The following is a 25,127-nucleotide window of genomic DNA, read 5'->3' as shown; positions in this document are numbered from 1 at the left end:
AATACAAGAAATAAGCAAAGAATCAAGAGTTACCTATAAAATAGAATAAAAAGCAGCAGTCATAATACAACAAAACCAGCCTGATTACTCAAACTGATTTTCAGCTATCATCTATAGCCATATAGCTAATTTAGGTATTTAGCTTTAAGGTATCAACAGTTCTATACAATGCACACTAAATGCTTAGTATGGTAACCATCATAAAGTAAGCCTCAATAAATGCCTGCTGTTCTTCACAAAGTCATCATTACTTACAACCCTGAGTTCTCACTAAGGACATTTAATTCAACCCTCTACAAAGGTCTAATCAGCTGAAAGTGCTGGACATACCAAAGAGCATGCCTGCAAATGGACTTGTGATATCGAGATCAGCAGATCTGGGTGGTCCATTACCGTGAACACTAAAACAAACAATATGAGAGAGCAAATATTAAAATCCAGGTATTTTTAGGAAATCAAAATTCAACATAAAGGCTGGGAATAGTGGTACATGGCATTAATGCCAGCATTTAGAAGGCTGAAGCAAAGATTGTAGGGTTGGGGCCAGCCTGGGCTACACAGTAAAATTCAATTACACGTAAAAACCCCATGTCATGAAGAACAAAAAAATAAGGAGTTGAGATGGCTCAGTGAGTAAATTACTTGGAAAACATGAGGACCTGTATTCAACCCTCAGCACACAGTCAAGAGCTAACTCAGCAGCTAGGGAGGTGACTACAACAGTGCCCCTAGGGTTTGCTGGCCAGCCATGGCAAAGTCCCACCTCAGAGAATACAGTGGAACAGAATGGAGGAAGACACTAGAGCTTCACCTCCAGCCTTCACAAACACCTGTACATACATGTACCCTTGAAGAAGAAAAGGTGAGTATGAATTATCCTTTCTTTCAAAAATGCTAGTTAAAACCATGGTGTTTTATTTCCTTATTCTTCAGCCTGCTTCACTGGGTCCACAGATTTGAAATCTTTTTATATGAAATACCCCCCACCCCACACACACAGCTCCTAACTATATTCCCATTTAGAAAAGAAGATCATCCCTTTAGGGTAAAAAAAAAAATCTTTAAAAGGAATTTAAAAAACAAACTTTCTTGAAAGAAAAAAGCAAAGAAAAAAGTCTGATCGTCAAGGGAACCTAATTGAAACAAACAGCAGGTTTTCTAACAGCCAGGGGTGATAGTCGCTTTGTTTCCTCTAAGAACTGACACTGTTCAGGACATTGCACACCATCTTCCTTATACTGTATTTTAGGACAACTTCCTCTGTCTTCCTGAGCAGCATACCCCAACTGTACATGTTTCAGCCACGCACAGAATGTAGTTCCATCATATTCAGTTCCCCATTCAGAGCCTCATGATCCAGTCCCTGATCCGAGGTTTTGTTTTCTTTTTTGGGGGCGGGGGTCTCATTCTTCAAGAACAGTATAACTCTACAAGAACAGTATAACTTCTTAACCACTGTGTCATCTCTGCAAGCCACAAATCGGGGGTACCCGATTCTTCACCTTCAATTCCCTCTAAAGTCTCAAACTTTGAACTTCTGCCCCTGCCACCGTCGTGCTGGGGTCACAGGTGTGCCCCACCATGTGAGGTTGATACTATGCTGGGGGCTAATTCCTGGGCTCTGTCCCTGTGAACAGCCAGTCTACCACTAAGCAACATCCCCAAAGCTCATGTGGGGTTGCTTTACATTTCATCAATTTTAAAATTTTTGTTTGTGTTTATAATATATGTGGCATGGTCAGAGTGGAGGTCAAAGGTCAACCTTGGCAGTTCTCTCCAACATAATGTGGATTCCAAGGATCGTCTGTGGCAAGCACCTTCACCTACTGAGGCATCTTGATGGCCCGTGTGGTTTTTTTTAGGTTTTTGGTTTGTTTGTTTTTTAAACTATTCATTCTTATGGACAACACAAAAAAGCACCAAACTAAAACTATAAAGTTATTTGCTTTGTCATCAATAGAAACTTGAATACTAATTTTACAGTGTAAGCATTAAAACCCCACCAATAATCAAAAATAAATTAAAAAATTAACTTAAAAACTCACACTAAGGGGATATTCTCAATCCATTTTCAGTCCAACTGCAGTACCATGACTTCAAGATCATCTGTTAAGTATGTGTATGTGTATGTGTATGTGTATGTGTATGTGTATGTGTATGTGTATGTGTATGTGTATGTGTATGTGTCTGCTGAGGGATCAGGTTCCTCTGGCACTGGAATTAAGGGCAGCTGTTAAGCCATCAGATGTATTGCTCGGACTCAAATCTGAGTCCTCTACAAGAACAGTATAACTTCTTAACCACTGTGTCATCTCTGCAAGCCACAATTCCCAGATGTTTCAAATTCGTTATAACACCATTCAATTATGTTATTTCTCCTTCATTCTTTCAAACTAATTTATATATTTTATAATGAGAGGTTTACACTGAAAGCCCTGCCAAACTTTACTAAAAAAATTATTCTTGAAAATAATGGAATAGGCCTAGGGATGTAGCTCAGTGGTAAAGTGCTTGCTTCACTCACTGATTCGTGCTCAAGCCACAGCACAGGAGGAGGAGAGAGAGCAGAGAGAATGCCAAAGGAAATACAGTAAGTGCTCATTCCCAGTCCCTCAGCCTTTCCTCCCTGCTACTTCCTCTCACTATAAAGGAGGGTTGCTCATACATTGTACTTTTCTACTTTTTCCTGAAGCCAGTTTTAGGCAGGTGCTGTCTCAGGGTGTGAAGACTCAAGGAGATAATTGCTGTCACATACCTTTTATTTTCAGCAGATGAGATCTGTGTGTTTGGCTCTTCTGTGACATCATCTCCATCCACATACCCTCGTCTGCTCCCATGCGGCCTTAAAAACACAGTAGCTTATAAAGCACGTCCCACATACAGTGGACCTTACATCTCTAGGGTTCTACAGTCTCATGTGTTAGCATTAAGGTGAGCAAAAGATTGTGCTATCAGTTTACTGCAACTGCATCCTAAAGTTAATTCAAATCAGATTTGCCTCAAATATGATCTGCTAGCTAGCAAGAAATAGTAAGAATTTACATTCAAGTTATCTTCATATATAAGAATATACTAGGAAAGTTCTGTATAATGCTATAAAGCCAGACCCTAATACATGTTTTTTAACTGAAATTATTATAAATTATTTCTATATAACTTTTTATTTCAATATTACATTTAAATATTTAATTTTTTAATTTGATGCTTTGTAATTTTAAAACATTATTCTAATTTTTATGTCTGTGTGTGTGTGTGAGTGTGTGTACCCTCATGTGTGCACACAAGCCATGTCTTTGCTGATGCCTGAGGAGCCCAGAAGAAGGTGTCAGATCAACTAGAACTCAAATTAGAGGAGGTTGTAGGTCATTCAACGTGGGTGCTGGGAACTGAACAGAGGTCCTCTGGAAAATCAGGAAGAGCTCTTAACTTCTGAGCCATCTCTCCAGCTATAGATGTAAGATAACACACGCACAGATTTTTATCAGTTGGTTAATATGGTAATTACAGGCACTGTCAGCAGGCCAAGTCTTATTCTGGACGTGGAGCAGACAACATCCCTGTACACACTTAACTTTGCAGGCAGAACTCAAAACAAAATTGTTTTTTGATTAAGACACATAAATTCTGGGAATGATTTCATTATACATAAAATCAAGGTTTTTAAATTAAAAATTGGCACAGTAAACCCCATGAAAGAATGAAGTAGCAAAACAGAAAATATTTTAAAACAATCTGATACAGAACAGACCTGAAGAACCTTCACTCATAAAGAATAAAAACAAAGTTAGAATTTATTTTCTTCAATAAAAAAAGCAGACATTTAAAACAGTGAAAATGTTTTCAACTATCTTTTTTTTTCCATTTGGCAAACACTGATTTGTTTTTTTTTTTAATATAATTTCTTATGCCAGAGAAACCAGCATAAATTTTTATATGAACATTTATTAGCATCCACGATAAACAAAATTTTACAGGCCATATTTCTTTATGTGGCTGTTAACAAATTACATTTTCCTTCTGAAGAAGATGAAAAGTATGGTTGAAAAAGTACACCATTAACATAAAGTCGCTGATCAGATGAAGAGTTCTGGCCACATTCAGCTGTAAAAGAAACAAATGCATTCTACCAATGAGCCTGCCTACGATGGGGCTTACTTGGTCCCACCACAAACTACAGCCACACTTACCTGGAGGAAATCTGCTCATATAGTAATCCTAATAACACGGTGACATTGCCATGAAAACAGGAATTGCTTCCAGTTTTTACCCATATCTAGCACAGTACTCTCCACACCATTTTAAAATTTACTTCAATTTAACTCTTTTAAAAAGCCAGCATTATTTAAACTGAAGCACAGATGCTCAGAACTCTTTTAAAATAACACATCAATCTATTCTACTACTTAGAGCAAAGGTAAATACAAACACAAATTCCAGTTTTTAATTAGCTGAAATTAATAACTAATATGCCCTTCATATTTAGGTATACTGCATCAATATAATACACATGTACAGAAAATCTAGTGCAGCCGGCTTAAGAATGTCTACACTAAGAAAGGGCTGTTACACAGGTAGCCCTTGATTGTCAGCTTACAACATATGTTTCAGGAGGTTCCCACAAGTCTAAGAACTAATTAATGAGTGTGTCACTGTTCCTAAACTATTTGCACAAACATACAGGCTATAAAGAAACACTTGCTTCTCCTATAGGAAGCCCGAATGTTAGCGTGTGCTAGCGTGTTATATATATATGCTAGGGCATATATATATAAGCAGACCTCAATACTTTAGGCATTGAGTCCCAATTTAGTGCTGTGGGAATTGTCTCTTCTGCATCTCATCACTGACGTCTCAAAACTCATCTGGTTTGCCTCTGATTCTGCCCCTTTTCCCTTTGCTGGTCGTCCTTTCTGTCCTATAACTACACTAAATTATTGCTGCCTGCTGGGTGTGTTGGTGTGTCTGCAAGGCTAAGGCAAAAAATAAATAAAACAAAAAGCAAGATGCTATCTCAATAAAACCAATATAAACAGAGTCACAGCTTTGAGTATGACTGTACACAATGTACACAGAAAACTGTGAGCCATTCGCAAGAATCACCTGGCTCAGAAACGGTGTTAGGGACCTGACAGGACACACAGAAGTCAATTCCCTGGTGTGGTAAGGAGGTATCTACTTCAGTACAAATACATTTAATAGTAACACAGAGAAATACAGGCTGGAGAGATGGCTCAGAGGTTAAGAGCACTATCTGTTCTTCCAGAGGGTACTGAATTCAATTCTCAGAAAGCACATGGTGGCTCATAATTATCTATAATGAGATCTGGTGCTCTCTTCTGGCATGTAAACAGACTATTGAATATATAATAAATAAATATTTTTTTTAAAAAAGGCAGGCAGAGAAATACAAACTAATAACTTCAGGTCCCAGAATTAAAAGACAATTAAAAACATAGAAATTTGTTCTAAAATTTACCAAAGAACTACAGCTTCCTGCATTTTCGGCTAACTTGTCTAGAAACAGTATTTGTATTTACAACCTTAACTGTAATAGTCAGAGCCAAGAACCCACACAAAAATATAGCTCATGGGTTCTTTGGCACACGCACAGATCATAACAACAAGCATCATACTCCCAAAAGGTTATTTCGAGCCATACTAAACATACAAAGTTTAACAGTTATCTTAAATAGCTTAAATAGATTAAGGTTGTTGCTAATAAAACTACAATGCCCATAGAATAATGCAAGACCTTTTAAAACGTTTCAGATATAGAGATCCATGAAAACGAGATGTAGTTTAGACTCTTAGTCAACTTTTTATTCTTATTAAATTTAGATCCAATAGCTATATTGAATCTCCATACACTTCACCTTTCTGCAGGAATGGGTATCCAACTCAGGGACTTGAAAGTACTGGGTAGGCGGTACAGTGGTGATGCACACCTTTAACACCAGCAATTAAAGGCAGAGGCAGGTGGACTCACAGAGGTGAGTTCAAGGCCAGTGGTCTACAGAGTGGGTGAGTTTGAGGACAGCCAAGGCTACACAAGGAAACCCTGTTAAAAACCTAAAAAAGAAAATATTGAATAGACAAGCACTCTATCATTATGCTACATCATAGCCACCTGATTCTGTTTTAAAATAAAACTATTATTTTTATGGAATTTACTTCACTTACTAATTTCCCTGTTAATTAAGACACTTCACCTTAACATCTGATCTATTTACTCTCAGCTCTCTTTAGCTTACGATAATTTTTATATTAGATTAACAGCTCTTTTAGGAACTGTTCTGGAAGCAAATAGGAGCCTCACCATTGCTGTCTCACAGCCTCTCAGCCTAAGCTGCCCTCCACACTACCCACTGACAGCTAAGGATACTCAGATCAATGCCTGACAGGCTCTCTGACTGGCCATGACGTCAGAACTACAGCTAAATGAAAACTGTTCTTATGATCTAGAAATGATCTGTGCTAAAGGTTAAACCTCTCTCTACTTATTACATACACAGGTTCACACACGACACCTCAATCCATCAATATTGCCCTTAATATTCAGAGACATGAATTAGCACATTTAAATAGAAATCATAACTTGATTTACATTTTGAAGAAATATAAGTGTTTAGACCCTTTTGTTAAAAAGGTATTGCCCTCATAAAAGAAAAAAATTGCTTCTTCTCATATACAGTTCAAAATATGATCCAGAGACTGAAATAACTGCAAATTTTCATCATGGTACTGCCAGAGGGGGAAAAAGGCATGTTAAAAGAAAAACCTTCTCCTCCCTCTTCTGGGACACTTGCTGCTCTTACAGTAGACATATGTTTAGTTGTCAGGCACCTAATCAGGCACTTACAATGAGGGGAATCTAACACACTCTTCTGGTCTCCAAAGACACTCACAGACATGTGTATCACATTTATATAAATCTTTTAAAAATTCATAATGCCCAAAGAAACAAAGTTCACATCAGAAGCCAAGTTTATGCTAAAAATTAAAATAAGTTAATGTTTTTTAAAGAACTGGAGTCTTCAAAAGTACAATCTTCAACATGAATGAACAACTCCTAAATAATAATGAATATTTTTTCTTCTTTCCTTAAGATATCCTACTTCAGAAGTGAATCTGAAACATTTAGACCTATATAGAACAAATTATAAAAATAAACTATAAGGCCAGGCGGTGGTGGCACCTGTCTTTAATTACAGCACTCAAGAGGCAGAAACCAGTTCAAAGCCAGTCGGCCTGGTCTACAGAGCTAGTTCCAGGACACCCAGGACTACACAGAGAAACCCTGTCTCAAGCCACCACCACCCCCCCCAAAAAAACAATCATCTGAAAGGAAACTTCTAAAGTGATAGAGAACACAAAGTCAATGACTCTCAATTTCTTTTAACTTTAAAAGAAACCACTAGGGCCCGTGAGATAGATGGCCCAGCAGACTAAGGCCTGATAGCCTGACTTCAATCTCCATACTCATGTGGTAGAAGAAAAGAAAGTTATGGCAAACTGCTGACCTCTGACCTCTACAAGTCCACTAAATGAACCTCCAATTTAAAAAAAAAAAAAGTATAATTTTAAAAAATAAAAGAAACTACCAAATTCTTAAGAGTAGTACTTACATCCGTTTGCTTTCATATCAAGAATATCTTTGGGTGTTGTAGGTCCTACCTGCAATCCCAGCACTTCAGAAGCTAAGGCAAAATGAGTGTCCCCTGTTAGAGGGCAGTCTGAACTATACTTACATATTTAGCCTTGAGTCAACATGTGCTAATAAGAGCCTTTCTCAAAAAAAATTTTAAGCAAGTAAAAAAAGATTTATAGGTTTCCATGTATTTCCATGTATCTCAGTATTGCGTTGTGTGCGTTTTTATTCATCCAAGCATGTGAGTGGAGTATCTTGCCATTGAGCTGTGTGAGTTTCCACACATGTGAGAGAGTTATGTTGCTACTGAGCAGTGTGAGTTTCCATGCATCCATGCATGTGAGTGATGTAATTGGCTACTGAGTTCTGCTTTCTGAGATACTACTACCTGTGAGCAACATTCACCCATCATTTCCAGTCGCTGCTCATTTCTGTAGTTAGTAGTTTCCTAGTATCTTTAATGTGAAGAAAAAAAATCTGTTTCAATGGGACTGGAGAGATGGTTCAGCAATCAGAGCACATAGTGCTCTTGAGGAAGACCCTGGTTCAGTTTCCAGAACCATATGAGATGGCTAACAATGGCCTGAAACTCCAGCTCCCGAGAATATGAGATCCTCTGACCTCCACTATTTTGTACATTCACGTTGTACACATAAACTTTAATAGGGACACACACACACACATATATATATATATACATACACACACACACACACACACACACACATATATACACATATACATAAAACTTTAAAAAAATTACTAAAACAACCTTTCTGAAGAAAAATTAAAGGTACAAAGTGAGAAGCAAACACCAATGGATAGCTTCTAATTAGACATTTCTCGTTTTTGTCTTACATATTAAATCTAAAGGAACATAGGACACTAGGCACTTAGTCTATGTGATTCATACAAATTCAAGCTTCAGAGAAAGAATTATTTCAGAACTTTACTAAATATCTATAATTATAAATATGCAACTATATTTCAATTGAATGGAAATGTTAACCACATTAATCACACAGAAACTGAAGAACAGCATTTCTAATACTGAAAATTTCTTTGACTAGTTAATATTAAAGTAAAACATTGAAAGATAATATATTAACTTCTATTCAGTTAAAAAATAATAAACACTAGCACAGGCTACATTTTAAGAATCTATAATTCAAAGTATCATAAAAAAAATCCCTATTTACATTCAACTTCAGAAAGCTCCTAGACATCAGCTCTCCTCATTAGTTACTACACACACACAAACACACACACAGACTACACAGCATCGGCCACAGTGAGGACCGCTGTGCTAACTGTTTAAGAGTACTGACCAATCCCATGGCTTTAGACTCTCCTCATTAGTTACTACACACACACAAACACACACACACAGACTACACAGCATCGGCCACAGTGAGGACCGCTGTGCTAACTGTTTAAGAGTACTGACCAATCCCATGGCTTTAGACTCTCCTCATTAGTTACTACACACACACACACACAGACTACACAGCATCAGTCACAGTGAGGACCGCTGTGCTAACTGTTTAAGAGTACTGACCAATCCCATGGCTTTAGACTCTCATTAGTTACTACACACACACAAACACACACACACAGACTGCACAGCATCAGTCACAGTGAGGACCGCTGTGCTAACTGTTTAAGAGTACTGACCAATCCCATGGCTTTAGACTCTCCTCATTAGTTACTACACACACACACACACAGACTACACAGCATCAGTCACAGTGAGGACCGCTGTGCTAACTGTTTAAGAGTACTGACCAATCCCATGGCTTTAGACTCTCCTCATTAGTTACTACACACACACAAACACACACAGACTACACAGCATCAGTCACAGTGAGGACCGCTGTGCTAATTGTTTAAGAGTACTGACCAATCCCATGGCTTTAGACTCTCCTCATTAGTTACTACACACACACACACACACAGACTACACAGCATCAGTCACAGTGAGGACCGCTGTGCTAACTGTTTAAGAGTACTGACCAATCCCATGGCTTTAGACTCTCCTCATTAGTTACTACACACACACAAACACACACACAGACTACACAGCATCGGCCACAGTGAGGACCGCTGTGCTAACTGTTTAAGAGTACTGACCAATTCCATGGCTTTAGACTCTCCTCATTAGTTACTACACACACACAAACACACACAGACTACACAGCATCAGTCACAGTGAGGACCGCTGTGCTAACTGTTTAAGAGTACTGACCAATCCCATGGCTTTAGACTCTCCTCATTAGTTACTACACACACACAAACACACACAGACTACACAGCATCAGTCACAGTGAGGACCGCTGTGCTAATTGTTTAAGAGTACTGACCAATCCCATGGCTTTAGACTCTCCTCATTAGTTACTACACACACACAAACACACACACAGACTACACAGCATCGGTCACAGTGAGGACCGCTGTGCTAATTGTTTAAGAGTACTGACCAATCCCATGGCTTTAGACTCTCCTCATTAGTTACTACACACACACAAACACACAGACTACACAGCATCGGTCACAGTGAGGACCGCTGTGCTAATTGTTTAAGAGTACTGACCAATCCCATGGCTTTAGACTCTCCTCATTAGTTACTACACACACACAAACACACACACAGACTACACAGCATCGGCCACAGTGAGGACCGCTGTGCTAACTGTTTAAGAGTACTGACCAATCCCATGGCTTTAGACTCTCCTCATTAGTTACTACACACACACAAACACACACACACAGACTGCACAGCATCAGTCACAGTGAGGACCGCTGTGCTAACTGTTTAAGAGTACTGACCAATCCCATGGCTTTAGACTCTCCTCATTAGTTACTACACACACACAAACACACACAGACTACACAGCATCAGTCACAGTGAGGACCGCTGTGCTAACTGTTTAAGAGTACTGACCAATCCCATGGCTTTAGACTCTCCTCATTAGTTACTACACACACACAAACACACACACACAGACTGCACAGCATCAGTCACAGTGAGGACCGCTGTGCTAACTGTTTAAGAGTACTGACCAATCCCATGGCTTTAGACTCTCCTCATTAGTTACTACACACACACAAACACACACAGACTACACAGCATCGGCCACAGTGAGGACCGCTGTGCTAACTGTTTAAGAGTACTGACCAATCCCATGGCTTTAGACTCTCCTCATTAGTTACTACACACACACACACACAGACTACACAGCATCAGTCACAGTGAGGACCGCTGTGCTAACTGTTTAAGAGTACTGACCAATCCCATGGCTTTAGACTCTCCTCATTAGTTACTACACACACACAAACACACACACAGACTACACAGCATCGGCCACAGTGAGGACCGCTGTGCTAACTGTTTAAGAGTACTGACCAATTCCATGGCTTTAGACTCTCCTCATTAGTTACTACACACACACAAACACACACAGACTACACAGCATCAGTCACAGTGAGGACCGCTGTGCTAACTGTTTAAGAGTACTGACCAATCCCATGGCTTTAGACTCTCCTCATTAGTTACTACACACACACAAACACACACAGACTACACAGCATCAGTCACAGTGAGGACCGCTGTGCTAATTGTTTAAGAGTACTGACCAATCCCATGGCTTTAGACTCTCCTCATTAGTTACTACACACACACAAACACACACACAGACTACACAGCATCGGTCACAGTGAGGACCGCTGTGCTAATTGTTTAAGAGTACTGACCAATCCCATGGCTTTAGACTCTCCTCATTAGTTACTACACACACACAAACACACACACAGACTACACAGCATCGGCCACAGTGAGGACCGCTGTGCTAACTGTTTAAGAGTACTGACCAATCCCATGGCTTTAGACTCTCCTCATTAGTTACTACACACACACAAACACACACACACAGACTGCACAGCATCAGTCACAGTGAGGACCGCTGTGCTAACTGTTTAAGAGTACTGACCAATCCCATGGCTTTAGACTCTCCTCATTAGTTACTACACACACACACACACAGACTACACAGCATCAGTCACAGTGAGGACCGCTGTGCTAACTGTTTAAGAGTACTGACCAATCCCATGGCTTTAGACTCTCCTCATTAGTTACTACACACACACAAACACACACACAGACTACACAGCATCGGCCACAGTGAGGACCGCTGTGCTAACTGTTTAAGAGTACTGACCAATTCCATGGCTTTAGACTCTCCTCATTAGTTACTACACACACACAAACACACACAGACTACACAGCATCAGTCACAGTGAGGACCGCTGTGCTAACTGTTTAAGAGTACTGACCAATCCCATGGCTTTAGACTCTCCTCATTAGTTACTACACACACACAAACACACACAGACTACACAGCATCAGCCACAGTGAGGACCGCTGTGCTAACTGTTTAAGAGTACTGACCAATCCCATGGCTTTAGAAAAGCTCTCTCTCTCCTAGAGAGCTTCCACTGCCCTAGCTTTAAGGAAAAGTGTACCAGTCATTCATTATACACCAGGTATGCTTAGGAAGTTGCTAAATAAGTACAAAGAAACTGATAGCAAAATTATAAAAATAAAGCATCGCTATAAAAGTAGAATTGATCCAAAACTGAACTTTAAAAAATGTGGGAACAAGGAAATCTCAGAAAATAAATATGGTTATTTCATTTACTAATAACTACGCCCATTAAATATAACCTATGGAATGGCTAATGTGAATTCTTTTTGTCAATGAGAAGAGGTGGATATATAACCTGTATTATCAAGAAACATGAGGAACAGGCAAACATTGGCAGCTGATATATTAACCAAACGTAGCCTTCTAGTGTAAAGAAGCAGTGTTCAGAATGGAGGTCATAAGAACTCAACCTTAAGTAAGCTCAGCACAATTGAAGGAAGCTGATAAAGGTCATGACATTTATGAGATACATGAGGTTAGGATGCAGTCCTCAAATTATTACAATACAATAAGTTGTTTTCATTTCATATGTGAAAAGCAAGGCATCAATTGTCGTAAGTCTCATAAAATTCCATACTTAAAGTTATGTTCTCATTATATTCTGGAGGTAAATATCAAAAAATAGGAAATAAAAGTTCTATAAAATTCTCAGGAACAGAGAAGACACCATCAAGATTCCAGGAGTATTGTGGTTCCAAAACTGAGAACTGAGAGGTCTTTTAAAAACTTTAAATATAAGATATTATTAAAGGATTTGGAGCGTTTCCTGAACTACAAACAATTAGATTCACTTCAAAGAAACTAGAGTACACGATCCACATTTCTAATTCTTGATATTAAATTTGAATTTAAATTATGTAAACTAAGATACAGAATAAAGACAGATGTTAGCTTTGTATTGTTATTAGTAATCAAAATACTGACAGTATAACATTAATTCCTGATAATATTTTCTAAAATACTAAAAAATTAAATATTCAGACTATTAAACAAAACAGGCCCCAAAATTTACAAGTAATCTTTCAAGTTAGCAGGTCAATGACAAATGTAGGCTCCGTAGTATTTCTATAGCTAATAGTTAGGAAAACATATATCAAGTTATGTAATATGGTAAATAAAAACAACGACCTATAGTTAAGAAGTTCCATCACAAAATAGTTAAAGGAAGTAAAAAAAAAAAAAAAACACTGGAAAATATGACTGAAAAGTTAATGTCATTTCAATTACATAAAAATCCATTTAAAATACACAGATAAGCCGGGCGTGGTGGCGCACGCCTTTAATCCCAGCACTCGGGAAGCAGAGGCAGGTGGATTTCTGAGTTCGAGGCCAGCCTGGTCTACAAAGTGAGTGCCAGGACAGCCAGGGCTACACAGAGAAACCCTGTCTCGAAAAATCAAAAAAAAAAAACAAAAACAAAAAACAAAAATACACAGATAAAGATACTTAATATGAACAAGTAGTAAAGGCACAAACTGCACTTCATCTATGTTACAATGGCCCTTTTTACATACATTTTAACATCTAAGATTAGGATGCCTATCAACCTAGTTTTAAGGTACTGCATAGAGAACTGCATTTATCCCTGTTGTCATCTAGGAAGCTATGATCCAAACCAACCTGAGTTGTCCTTGCCTTGGGCTTTCTCTGGGAACCACTGGCAACAGGAGTCCAGACTGTGAATCTGAATCCATCGCTGCTTTACAATTCAAATTCACAGGCAAGATTTGGGGGCTTTTTGTTTGTTTGTTTGTTTGTTTGTTTGTTTTACTCTCCTACTTGGTCAGAGCTGAGACAAGAAATCCCCTCTTTAAGAATGTTTCCATTCACTTTTAGATTAAGGGGATACATTTTTCACTTTCTAGCTTTACCAAGGTCCCCATTTCGAGTGTTTTCTTTATCTCCCCCCTTCAATGACACATAAAATGGTGTTTCACAAAACAGTATAACTAAATTAAATACGGTAAAGCACATAAAACTCCTTTTCCCTAATGTAACTATAAAACACCAGTATTAAGTAAATAAAGAGAATAAAAATGAAGATGTAAATACCTGTCATTTGTATACACTCGCAAGAGTCTTCTATCAAAATCACTTTCAAATCTAAACCTCTCGTCCATTTCTTCACTTACATCAGGGTCTCGGTCAGCTCTACAATATTGTCTGTCAAGCACACGCCCCTCATTAAACCTGCGAACTCTTCTCTCTGGAACACCAGCGTTGCTGGAAAGGCTTTGATGCTTTGCACCAGAAATGCCTATTTCTTCATTTGTTTGTTTCAGCAGTCTTCTGTTCCTTAATTCAATGTCACCATCTAGCTGTCGGTATAGGCCCTCCTCTTGCCGGCTTAGCAGCTCTTGGGATGAGGGTCCCTCTGAATGTGTGTATGCACTCTGTATTTGTAAAGGTAGATCACATTTACCTTGACTAACGGGGTTTTTATTTCTTTGACTCTTAGGCTGTTGAATTAAAAAAGAAAAAAAGCTTAATGAGACATTATCATATAAAATTTAAGTCTTTATTACATAGAACTCTAATAACTATCCTTAAAATTAATATATATCTCAACTTTGATATTTAACCAAAAAAACCATTAAAGAGAAAAATAAATGAATCTTTTTAAAAAGCCATAGGAAATCATTAATTTATATTTACCTAAAATTACATACACATTACATGTATGTGTGTTAAATGATGCTATGTCAGCTAAGTGTAGTGACACGTGCCTTTAATAAAGGCTGAGGAGGCAGGCGGAGCTCTGTAAGTTAGCGGTAGAGTAGTATACACACACTAATGACAGGTGAGGAGAGAGAGAGATACTCTTCCATGAGAATGAACCCTAACTCAACACCAAAACCAAGTGCTCATATATATACAGGCAATATTAAATGGACTCCACAGGCTTATATTTATGTATTTATGCATCATATATTTGTAACAATAACAATTAAAGAAAAGGAGGCATATAATTGAAAGGGAAACAGTTGAAGGGAGGAGATGGGAGAGAAAATGATATATTTTTTAAATGATTTAAAAAATGAAATTTTAAAAAGAACTCCATCCTTCAGTTACTCTATTACATGAAAAAAGTAGTCTAGAAACTGTCAAAATTTAAAAACCAGTTAAAACAAAAACAAAGTCAAGGAGGGTGGAGCAAACATGACCCCCGCCACCACCCACCTGCCAGCAGCCCATTCATAAAGGTGATATTAAAGATCACTTTATAAAAGTAAAACATACCTCAATATTCTTTTCTACCTGTCTGACTTTTTCTGTGGATTCTGCCTTACCCCTGAGAAACTGATTGTATTCTCGGTTGCGTTCAAGTTTCAATCTTTCCTTTACAAAAAAATTGAAAAACCATGTTAACTTCAGGGAGGAGGGGAGCCTTTCTGTGAAAGTAGAATCATACACATCAGAACTCTTAGCTCTCCTAATGATTTTAAGGACAAGAAGTCACTGAAGGGCGTAGACAGGGAGCTAACCTGTAGCTCTCTAAGCCTCTGCTGCCATATGCAAACATACATGAATATATGCTGTCTGATTCATTAACACATGAAGTCACTCACAGACTGGAGCTACTCCAGTCATAAGCCATCTTGATTCTTTTGTCCCAGTGATTATCAGTAGCATATCCCTCCGTAATCCCCGACCACCAAGATCTTATTCCCCAAGTTACAGAAGGGCTATTAAACACAGAGTGATAAAAATTACATACACAAATTAAAATACTGTAATAGAACTGCTCTATTCAAATATTTTGCATTAAGACATTTTCTTAAATCCTAATGTGTTCAATGTTACTGAAACAATACAATCTAAAAGAGTACAAATTAGGTCTGCTTTTTGAAACTTAGTAAGTGTTCATTGTGTCTTACATACTATTTAATGTTGCTACCATTTCTTAGGCAATCAGGGTTTGCATCAGTGGAGTGATAGAACACAGCTGATCCAGCAATACTACCCTTTCACAGCCACCCATGTCACTGATAACTGTATCACACAGACTTTGTGACTCAGATATCAATGTTAAAATAAACAATACTTAAATGAAATACAGAAAAGAACGCATTAAAGTCTAATGTCACTATCTATCATTAATGTTTAAAATAAGTTTTCAAATGACTCAACTAGAAATTCCATAGACTTTTTAAAAGATTATACTCAAATAGGGACAAATGATGTAATTAAAAGTATGTTCTTGCATGATTTTGTAACCCCAGGAAACTCTTACTCCTATCCACCTACCTTGGCAGATAACCGCTCATCAATAGGAAGAGAAACTCCCAGAGTAGATGGGTCTGTTTCACCAGTAGATAGGAAATTTTTCTGTATATATGCACATTAAAATATACATTAGCTCATTGATTTTCTAGGTTTCAAAACTTCTTTACATTCTATATTCTAATCCGCTCCATAATGCACAGCAGGATGGAATGGAGATGGATTCAGAGACTAGTCTACAAAGCACACAAAAAATGACTATGAAAACAATTCTTCAACTCCCTGAAAAAGAGATTCAAGCTTTAACTTAGATTTGCAACACATACATATCTCTCTCTTTTTTTTTTTTTTTTTTGGAAGGGGGGGGACAGGTTTTCTCTGTGCAGTCCTGGCTGTCCTGGAACTCACTCTGTTGAATCAAGGTGATTAATCATAGAAAGGGTTGGTTTTTCCCAATTTATATTCCTCTAAGTATATAGTCTTCATTCTTTTAACTTCTTCACCAATATCTTTATGAATGCCTGTAGTGTTCTGTTTTGATGTTTGTTGAAGTTATCTAAATCAATGTATGCACAGAATCCCAAAATTAGACCTCAAATGCTGTTACTTGTGTGTCCTCCATTCATGTACACTAAGCACTCATTAGTGAACATTCCTGAGCATCAGTCTGCGCATCCAAAGACGTAGAACTCAAGCTTCTACAGCTAACATCCACACATAGGAGTCACACAACACTGACCGAGTCAGTGAATTTCTCTGATACACATTCGTCCATAAAGTGAGAATGGTACCTGTCCTACACACAAAGTTAGAGTAGGGATCAAAGAGGATACAAAATATAAAGTCTCTTTGAAGATTTTAAATAAAGCAAATGAAAAAAATCTTTGACTACTTAGTAAAAAATGCTAAATAAGTCACTTAGCTTCTTTGTTTCGTTTTTTTTTTCACCTCTAAAATGGGTAATATCGTCTATAATACTATATCATAAAAGCTACTAAATCAGTATTTGTTGGCCTATCTAATTTCCTGCATGAATGAAATCATTAAACAATTATTGACCATTTAATGTTTTCCTGTTACTAGTTTAAACGTCAAGAAAACAATAATAAGCTTATGTTCCCTCTAATCCTTCAGTAACAAAACAAATACCGGCAATATGATGCACTATCTGCTTAGGTAGCATTATATTAAAAACATGGGATGTTTGATAACAGACTGTCTGTCTATGGAAAGTAAATGGACTATATATAAATCAAGCCACTAATGAAATTCCAATAAATCTAAAGTTACAAAAACTAATTTGAAAGTTAGTATGGGACTCTAACAAGCTTCTCTGTTCAAAGAAACTAACAAGGCCTGACTGGCTCCTCCCTTTGCTCACTATCATGCCCAGCTACCCAACACATCTAATCATAACAAAAAAAAAAGCCCCTGCGCCCCCTGTGCCCCCTGTGCCCCCTGCTCCCTACCCAGTACACCCTGCCCCCAGCCCTCTGCCTTCCTGGCCTCCTGACTCCTTCCCCGGCCCCGGTTAATGTGCCACCATATCTGACCATAAGAACCTGAATTAGTAAATACTGTAACTCTTTCATACATTTGGGATCCATCAGGTCATAACTGCTATAATCAAAATAAATTACTAAAATAAAAAGAGCAAGCTATGGAAAGTGTAAGCTTCTATAGCAAAAGAATGGAAATGGTACTCCTGAGCTCCTTTTGGACATGTTCTAGGATGTTTTTAACACACAGCAGATGAGCACTATTTCAAAGTGAAAACACCAAGTAAACACCAAATAGAAAGCTGAAGATTCAAGAAGAGCTATGAACACATGAAATTAATTTACTGATTCAATTTAAAAACTGTTCAATCTGCTCAATGAGAACACCAAGCATCCTTTATTCTAAAATTAGAAGAAACAAAAACAAAACCGTAGTATCTGTTCTTTAGTGGTTCTCCCTAGCAACGGTTACATTGAACTTTTACACTGTTTTGTTTGTTTCTTTGTTTGTTTGCTTGATGTTTGCTAAGACAGGGTTTCTCTGTGTAGCCCTGGCTGTCCTGAAACCTGCTCTGTAGTCCAGGCTGGCCTCATACTCCCTCTGCCTCCTGAGTGCTGGGATTAAAAGTGTGCACCACCACTGCAGGCTGTGTTTTGGTTTTGAGACAGTTTCCTTCTGTACTTCAGGCTGACCTCATACTTACAGAAATCCTCCTGCCCCTGTTCTTCTAGTGCTAACCTTACAAGTGTGTACATCCATGCGCAGTGTTATTCTCTGTTTTGTTCTTTCCTTCCCTCACCCACTTCTTTTGTTTTTTTGCAAGGTTTCATGGAGCTTAAGCTAGCCTCAACATTGCAATGGATCCCAGGATGGCTTTGAGTTCCTGATCCTTGACCTCCACCTCCTGAGTACTGGGATTACAGTCCTGTGCCACTATGCTTAGCTCTTTTATTATTAGTATTCACACAATTTATCAGTCTGAAAGTACAAGAGACCCAAGAACAGACTTGGAAATCATATCTACCCGCAAGAACCAGAGAACCCATAGCTTCCTCTCCATACCCAGGTACTTTTTTTGTTTTTAACTACTACCTGCTCAGATACCACCCAAAGGTTCTAAGAAAATACCACTACTTTACAGCTGTACTCTAATTAACCCATCACAAAAACAACTTCTTTGGGGTAAAGATTTGTGCTCCCTTGATCACTTGCACTTTCCTTTTTAAAAAGACAATTTCTTTTCATGCCTGCTCACGTGACTATCCACCCAGCCTGACATGACCATAGCCACCACTGTGGGACTGCCAACACAGTGATCATCTCAAGCCTGCTGGAAAGCTGTTAAAGGAACACACAGTGTTCAGCCAGCCACTGAGCAGACCATTTCTCTTTTTTGTGGTATTAGGGCTACAGCTTCGGGCCTTATGCATGCAAGGCAAGTGCTGTACTACACAGCTACATCTCTATCCCTCAGATTGTGTTTTATCTGATATTGGGTATACCAGCTGTTTTTGAGAAAGGCTGGCTAGCCTTGGTCCACCTTTGGCTAGCCCTTCTGTCTGGCTCCTCCATCTGCCTTTCATTCTTGCACCTCTGAGCTCTGGAAGGCAGACAGTGCACTGCCTTCCAGAGCCAAGTCTCACAAGCTGTTGTGACAAGACATGCCCAGTCCCCCACCTTCTTTGTCTAATCATACACGTATGAGTAAGAGTTGGGTAGAGCAGGAAAGGTGTGAGGTACAGGCCTAGGAAGTCAAGCTAGAGCAGGAAAGGCATGGCACACTGAAGGAATTAGAATTTTTCCTCAAAAGTTAGTAAGGAGACAAATATTTAGTTAGCCATAGGATTGTTCTGGAAAGCATCATAAACAACAGACTGGAAATTAGTACAAGTTCAGAGAAGCTGTAGACTTTAAGTTAATGAGTCTCTAACAAGTACAAGTAGCTGTCCTACAACAGTTATCCCCTCCTGAACATTCACCACAGCCTATCACATGGACGGCCTTTCAGCATCACAGTCCTCTCTATCCACACCACTCTTTCTCCATCCTCCATCATCCAGCTAATCAGGCTGGTAAATGTCTCATTCAAATGAACCAAAAGCCTACAGTTCACAATTTCTTCAGTCTATATCCTCCATTTAAAAAGCTTTTTTTTTAATTTAGCCTTTTGAATATTCAAATTCTACCTGTTCTGTAATGCTTTATCAGGACATCTTGCTATAATGAACATTTTCTGATCTTGATGAAATATATCCACAGCTAAATCCTAAACCCCTTGAAGACATGATCTATACTATATTTAACTACTGGTGGTTTTTAAACATTAGTTGAGTGATCAAATGTATGGCAGTATCTTGTAGTAGCTTGTAAAACTATTATCTGGTGCTGTTTTCCCACATACACTAACAAATGTGATCAGCCTGACTCAGTACAAAAATATCAAGTAATCCAAATCATGACAATAGATAGTTCAAGACATTTTAAATTATCTTGACTATTTATATTATCACCAGTATAAATTGTGGAACAGAAATAGACAAGCTAAAAAGCAAGCACGCAACAGTTCCAGGACATTTATAAAGGAAGCAATGAAAACAAATGCAAAGCGGAAATCAAAGTCATGACCATATCAATAGACAACTGTAAAGTGTGGACTGTCATCTTGGCAAACACAGACACAGAAAGCTGCCACTCAAAAGCCTCGAAACACAAAAGAAGCCATTTTTCTACTTGATTTGAATCACATAAGTGCAAATGATAAGCTATTATATCTTTTTAAAAACAAACTAAAGGAGACCATTATGCAGGCAACCCTACCTTTGTTTTTGCTTGTGTAATGCCCTAGAGTGGAGAGAGACAAACCATTGATGATAACATGTATTCAGTAAAGTCTGTTCTTTCCAATTACAAGTCAGTTAAAGGCAACTTGAAACAAGTATTTATAAAGCATGGAAAAGCCAAGAGTATTGTGAATAGCCAGAATCATGATTGCTTAACGTATTTTTATAACTTATAAAGGAAACTACATTATAAAACCTAATCATAAGCCTATTAATAGATAATTTGATAATTGCAAAGGGGTTCTCCTAAATAAAACTATTAAATCATAAAGCAAAGCTGTTAAAGCTGGTAAGACTTGACTATGACATGTCCCAAAAGGCTCCTGTTGAAGGCTGACCTCCAGTTACTGGCTATTATGTTGGAAGGTGTTGGGAACTGGTTGGTCCAGCCTTGCTGGAGCAAGGGGACTCATCAATGGGGGCTGTTTCTTATCCAGACCCTTGCTGCTGGCCATGATATTATTTTGTTCTGTAGAATGCCCCTACCACAGGCCCACAGCTGACCCAGACTGCACCTCTAAAATCTTTTCTCTCACACTGTTTTTCTCGGATACTTTGTCACAGTGATTTAAAAAAAAAAAAAAAAAAAATGACAGAATGTAGTAGTTAATAAAACTGTTAACAGAAAATTTATACACTTATCAAAAGAAAAAGTAATTACTATCTAAAACCCTTCAGGTCATTTTAATACATTGTGGGGAATAGTGGATATGCTTCTTTAGACAAAGATAGCTTTACAGAAACAACCACTGTTTAACAGCTGTTAATCTCCTTTAATATTAAAATCCATTTCCCTAGTAAAACACCCTCCTGTGCTAGAGACTAAACCCAGGACCTTGTTGCTCCAGGGAGAGTCTATTAATCCACAACATGTTTTCACATTTTTCCACCAAGAATTTATTTTTCACTAGTTGGCCAGATATCACTCATGATCAACACTTCTCAAAAGTAAATATTAGGAATAAATTTAAATAGACAAAATACAACTCTCTAACAGAACAACTTACCTGAGTAAGATAGCGTCTATAATCTTGCCTCAATTCTTCTTTTAATTTATGTTTCTTCTGTTCATAATCTTCTCCAAGTGGTAAACTTAAGCCATATTCAATTCCTAAAAAAGAAAACAGCTTAAGTCGCAGATTCCTTTTCAAATCAATATCAATGAAGTTCTCCCTCCTATAATAAAGCACGCAAGGCCTGGAATCAGGTTTCCTATTTTGAATGCTTCAGTGGGTGATACATAGATGTAGCAGTGAATATTATTCCCACTTGTGAACCCAAGCCATCCTGTTTCCTTGCCCAGAACATTGTATTTCTTGTGTCTCCTTCAGAGTTTTTTAATGTACCTACATTAAAATAATTTTAGGTTATTGCGTATGTAACGATGTGTACAAGTGTATATTATTTTCCCCTGTTTAAATTATCATTTAGCATCTTGTTTTTTCATCTTTTCCTTTGTTTTTATTGGGTTTTGTTTGTTTTGTTTTGTTTGGTCCTTTGAGACAGGGTTTCTCTGTGTAGCCCTGGCTGTCCTGGAACTCACTTTGTAGACCAGGCTGGCCTCGAACTCAAAAATCCGCCTGCCTCTGCCTCTGCCTCCCGAGTGCTGGGATTAAAGGCGTGCGCCACCACGCCCGGCTCTGTTTCTATTGTTGTTGCTATTATTTTGAGACTGGACTGAACCTCGTGTAGCCAAAAATGGACTTGAACTTCCAATTCTCCTCCCTCCATCTCCCAAGTGCTAAGATGACCCAGTTTAAATGGTGCTAAGGGTACTAAAAATGGGCAGATATGCATTCTAGGCAAGCATTCTACCAACTGAGCTACATCACCAGCCCAGCTATCTTATTTTCCAGAAGACAGGGAAATTAAAGCAAGAAATTTAATTAATTTGCTTCATTTAGTTTTAGTTTAATTAATGTCATCCTCTCCTAGTACTTCGCAGTTCAACTGCAGAGAGAACAGTAACTGATAAGCAGAGTGTCATGTCTGTGACACAGGATCACAATGGATGCTCTGTGATGTCAAGGAGAGAATGACAACAGTGCTCAACAGTGGTGCCTTCCTCTGGGACCAGCTTTCCCAAGCTGGAAATAGGCAGCCTGCTGCTTCCTGGAAGTCATTCTTACTGTGTCTTACCATAATTTTTAATTCTATCTGTGGCCTCCCTGGAAGAACTGGAGTTAACAGTTGAAACATGATCATTTATAAATTACTGACCCTATTAAGCTCAACGTTACTAAGAGCATTTCACCTTTATAAACCAACTACTCCAAAGCTGAAGCAGACTGAAAACTGTAAGTTTAAGGCTTGACTGTGCTGGAATGAACCAGAGCCCAGTCTGGGCAACTTTGAGATTCTGTCTCAGAAGTGAAGAAGTCTAAGAATATAACTCAGGAATAGAAAGCACCGGCCTAATGGGCACAAAGCCCTGATACAATCCCCAGTATGCAAAAAAAAAAAAAAAAAAAAAAAAAAAAGTGTATTAGGTTTCCACTGCTAATTCAAATACTATTTTGTAACACTATCTTAGCAAGCAATCATACAGAATACTTCCTGTATTATTAGTAAATCTATTATAAACTGGGAAGGGTAGTAAACCCCTTTAATTGCAGTATTCAAGAAGCAGAGGCAGTGGATCTCCAAGTTTGAGGCCAGTCTGGTCTATAAAGCAAGCTGTAAGTCAGGAGGAGCTACACGGTGAGACCTAGTCTCAAAGAATAAATATATTAATATAAACATACATGTAAATTTTAGGTTTAGCCAACATAAAATACCATCTAATTATTTTGTAATCTAGTACTAAAACCTTATATTGTTTCAAGTGGGTCATAAAAAACAAAAGGGCCTGGTGACATGAGTTCAATCTCTGGAACTCACAGAAAGGGAGAACCAACTCCAGTAAGTTGTCTGGCATCCAAGCCTTCTACAGTTCCTGCACCCCACATTCACACAGGTCATACAAATGATCATAATAAAGTAAAATTGAAATGAATAAAACTGAATGTACAAAACAATGTAACTATTCATCTCTATAAAGTAGTAGCAGCGGCCTCTAACCCTGAGCTAACACACAGTGAGGCTTACGTGGTTGCTGTTCCTGATGATTCTAGGAGCAAGAAAAATACTAGTGTCATCTTAAGGTCACTTAAAGTGATGTCATTTCAAATAAGCATCAGTGACACTGACAGTTAACATTATGTTTCAGGGCCAACAGTCAAAAAGTATTAGACTTCTGTAAAAATTGTGGGATAAAATATATTTAAACCTAAAGCACACAATCATTCTTTGAATTTGCCTCCTAAGAAAGCACTCACAATAAACACTACATGAAACAAATTCCTAGACAGCATTTACTTCCTTTCATAACATACGTCCATGAGAAAGTGCTATGTAACAAGTAACAAACGCGAGCGATTACAGGAAGTAATTACAAGCCTCTGCATTGGCAGGTGGCTTATGAAGATGTGAGCGCTACACTGTCCAAGTCTCCGCTGCAGTGCTACTGAAAAGACTCACTGAACTCATGCAAGGTCACGAGTCAGCACTCATCTGCAGTGAGTAATAATAATTATGCCACAAGAAATACATACATGCTCAGCATCAATAACCTCTCTTTGCTAATCTGAATCTTTACACTCCCTCCATTTTGCCATTACCTAAATTTTAGAGCAATACAAAATTATTCTGCCACCTCTTTTCTTATATTCTTTTTAAATGACAAAACATGTACTTCTTTTGGATGATCTTCCCCAATTTTCCATAAAATTATTTTGAAATTTGTTTGTTAAAATCAGTCAGCCATGTTGAAATCAGCCAAGCATTGTTGCAGGGTATTTGATCACACTGTGAACCCTGGGATTATGTTATTTACTGAAAATGCCTGTTTCTAGTTGTAGTGTGACTTAGCCTTAGCACACACCTTTAATCCCTCTGGCTGGAATAAAGATGCCTTTAGTACACACCTGTAATCTCAAACAATGAAGGTAAAGTTAGTTTGTAGATAGAAGCATCAATGTTTAAAAGTGATGTCTGAGTGCTAGAAAAAGTGAGGAATCAGAGAAAGACTTGACAGAATAGGATCTGCCCAACTCTCACAGGAAGAGAGAGGAAAGGGAAGCCATGCAGTGCAATGGGAGAGAGGAGGAGGAGGCAGTTTTCCTGGGACAGTTATAGAAAGCAGGGCAAAGAAAAGAGGAGGCAGTTTTCCCAGGAGAGATTTACAGAGACAACTTGAAGAGAGAACAAGCTAGACACAGGTAGACAGGAGTCAGCAATGAATCCCTAACTAAGACAAAGATATAGCACAGGCAACAGTTTTCACCAACTATTCAGGAAATAATTCAAGAACTGGCAAATAGGATGAAATGGAAACACCACACTCCTGCACAGGAAAGGTAGCAATCACTGAAGTGAAGACAGCCTACAGAAGGA

General features: G+C 38.3%; 1 protein-coding gene across 11 annotated transcripts in view; it reads right to left on the bottom strand.

Annotated features, from left to right (window-relative positions):
- Cspp1 (centrosome and spindle pole associated protein 1) overlaps positions 1–25,127 on the bottom strand; it is a 125,883-nt gene that overhangs the window by 72,910 nt on the left and 27,846 nt on the right. For 6 of the 11 annotated variants that reach the window (XM_029475063.2, XM_085835597.1, XM_029475064.2 and 3 more), the window contains exons 4-10: positions 21,701–21,804; positions 20,671–20,694; positions 16,378–16,458; positions 15,370–15,468; positions 14,182–14,588; positions 2,756–2,842; positions 331–401 (exon numbers count right to left, since the gene is read on the bottom strand). In XM_029475063.2, the coding sequence (XP_029330923.1) occupies positions 331–401; positions 2,756–2,842; positions 14,182–14,588; positions 15,370–15,468; positions 16,378–16,458; positions 20,671–20,694; positions 21,701–21,804 (873 nt within the window). The remainder of the gene's footprint in view (positions 1–330; positions 402–2,755; positions 2,843–14,181; positions 14,589–15,369; positions 15,469–16,377; positions 16,459–20,670; positions 20,695–21,700; positions 21,805–25,127) is intronic. The other 5 variants (XM_085835591.1, XM_021171227.3, XM_029475080.2 and 2 more) reach the window with 2 other exon arrangements.

The sequence above is a fragment of the Mus caroli genome, unplaced genomic scaffold (assembly GCF_978045245.1).
Source record: "Mus caroli unplaced genomic scaffold, Mus_caroli_1 scaffold_1, whole genome shotgun sequence".
In the NCBI taxonomy this organism is placed as follows: domain Eukaryota; kingdom Metazoa; phylum Chordata; class Mammalia; order Rodentia; family Muridae; genus Mus; species Mus caroli.
The sequence above is the reverse complement of the archived record's forward strand: the minus strand, read 5'-3'. Positions and strand labels throughout refer to the sequence as shown.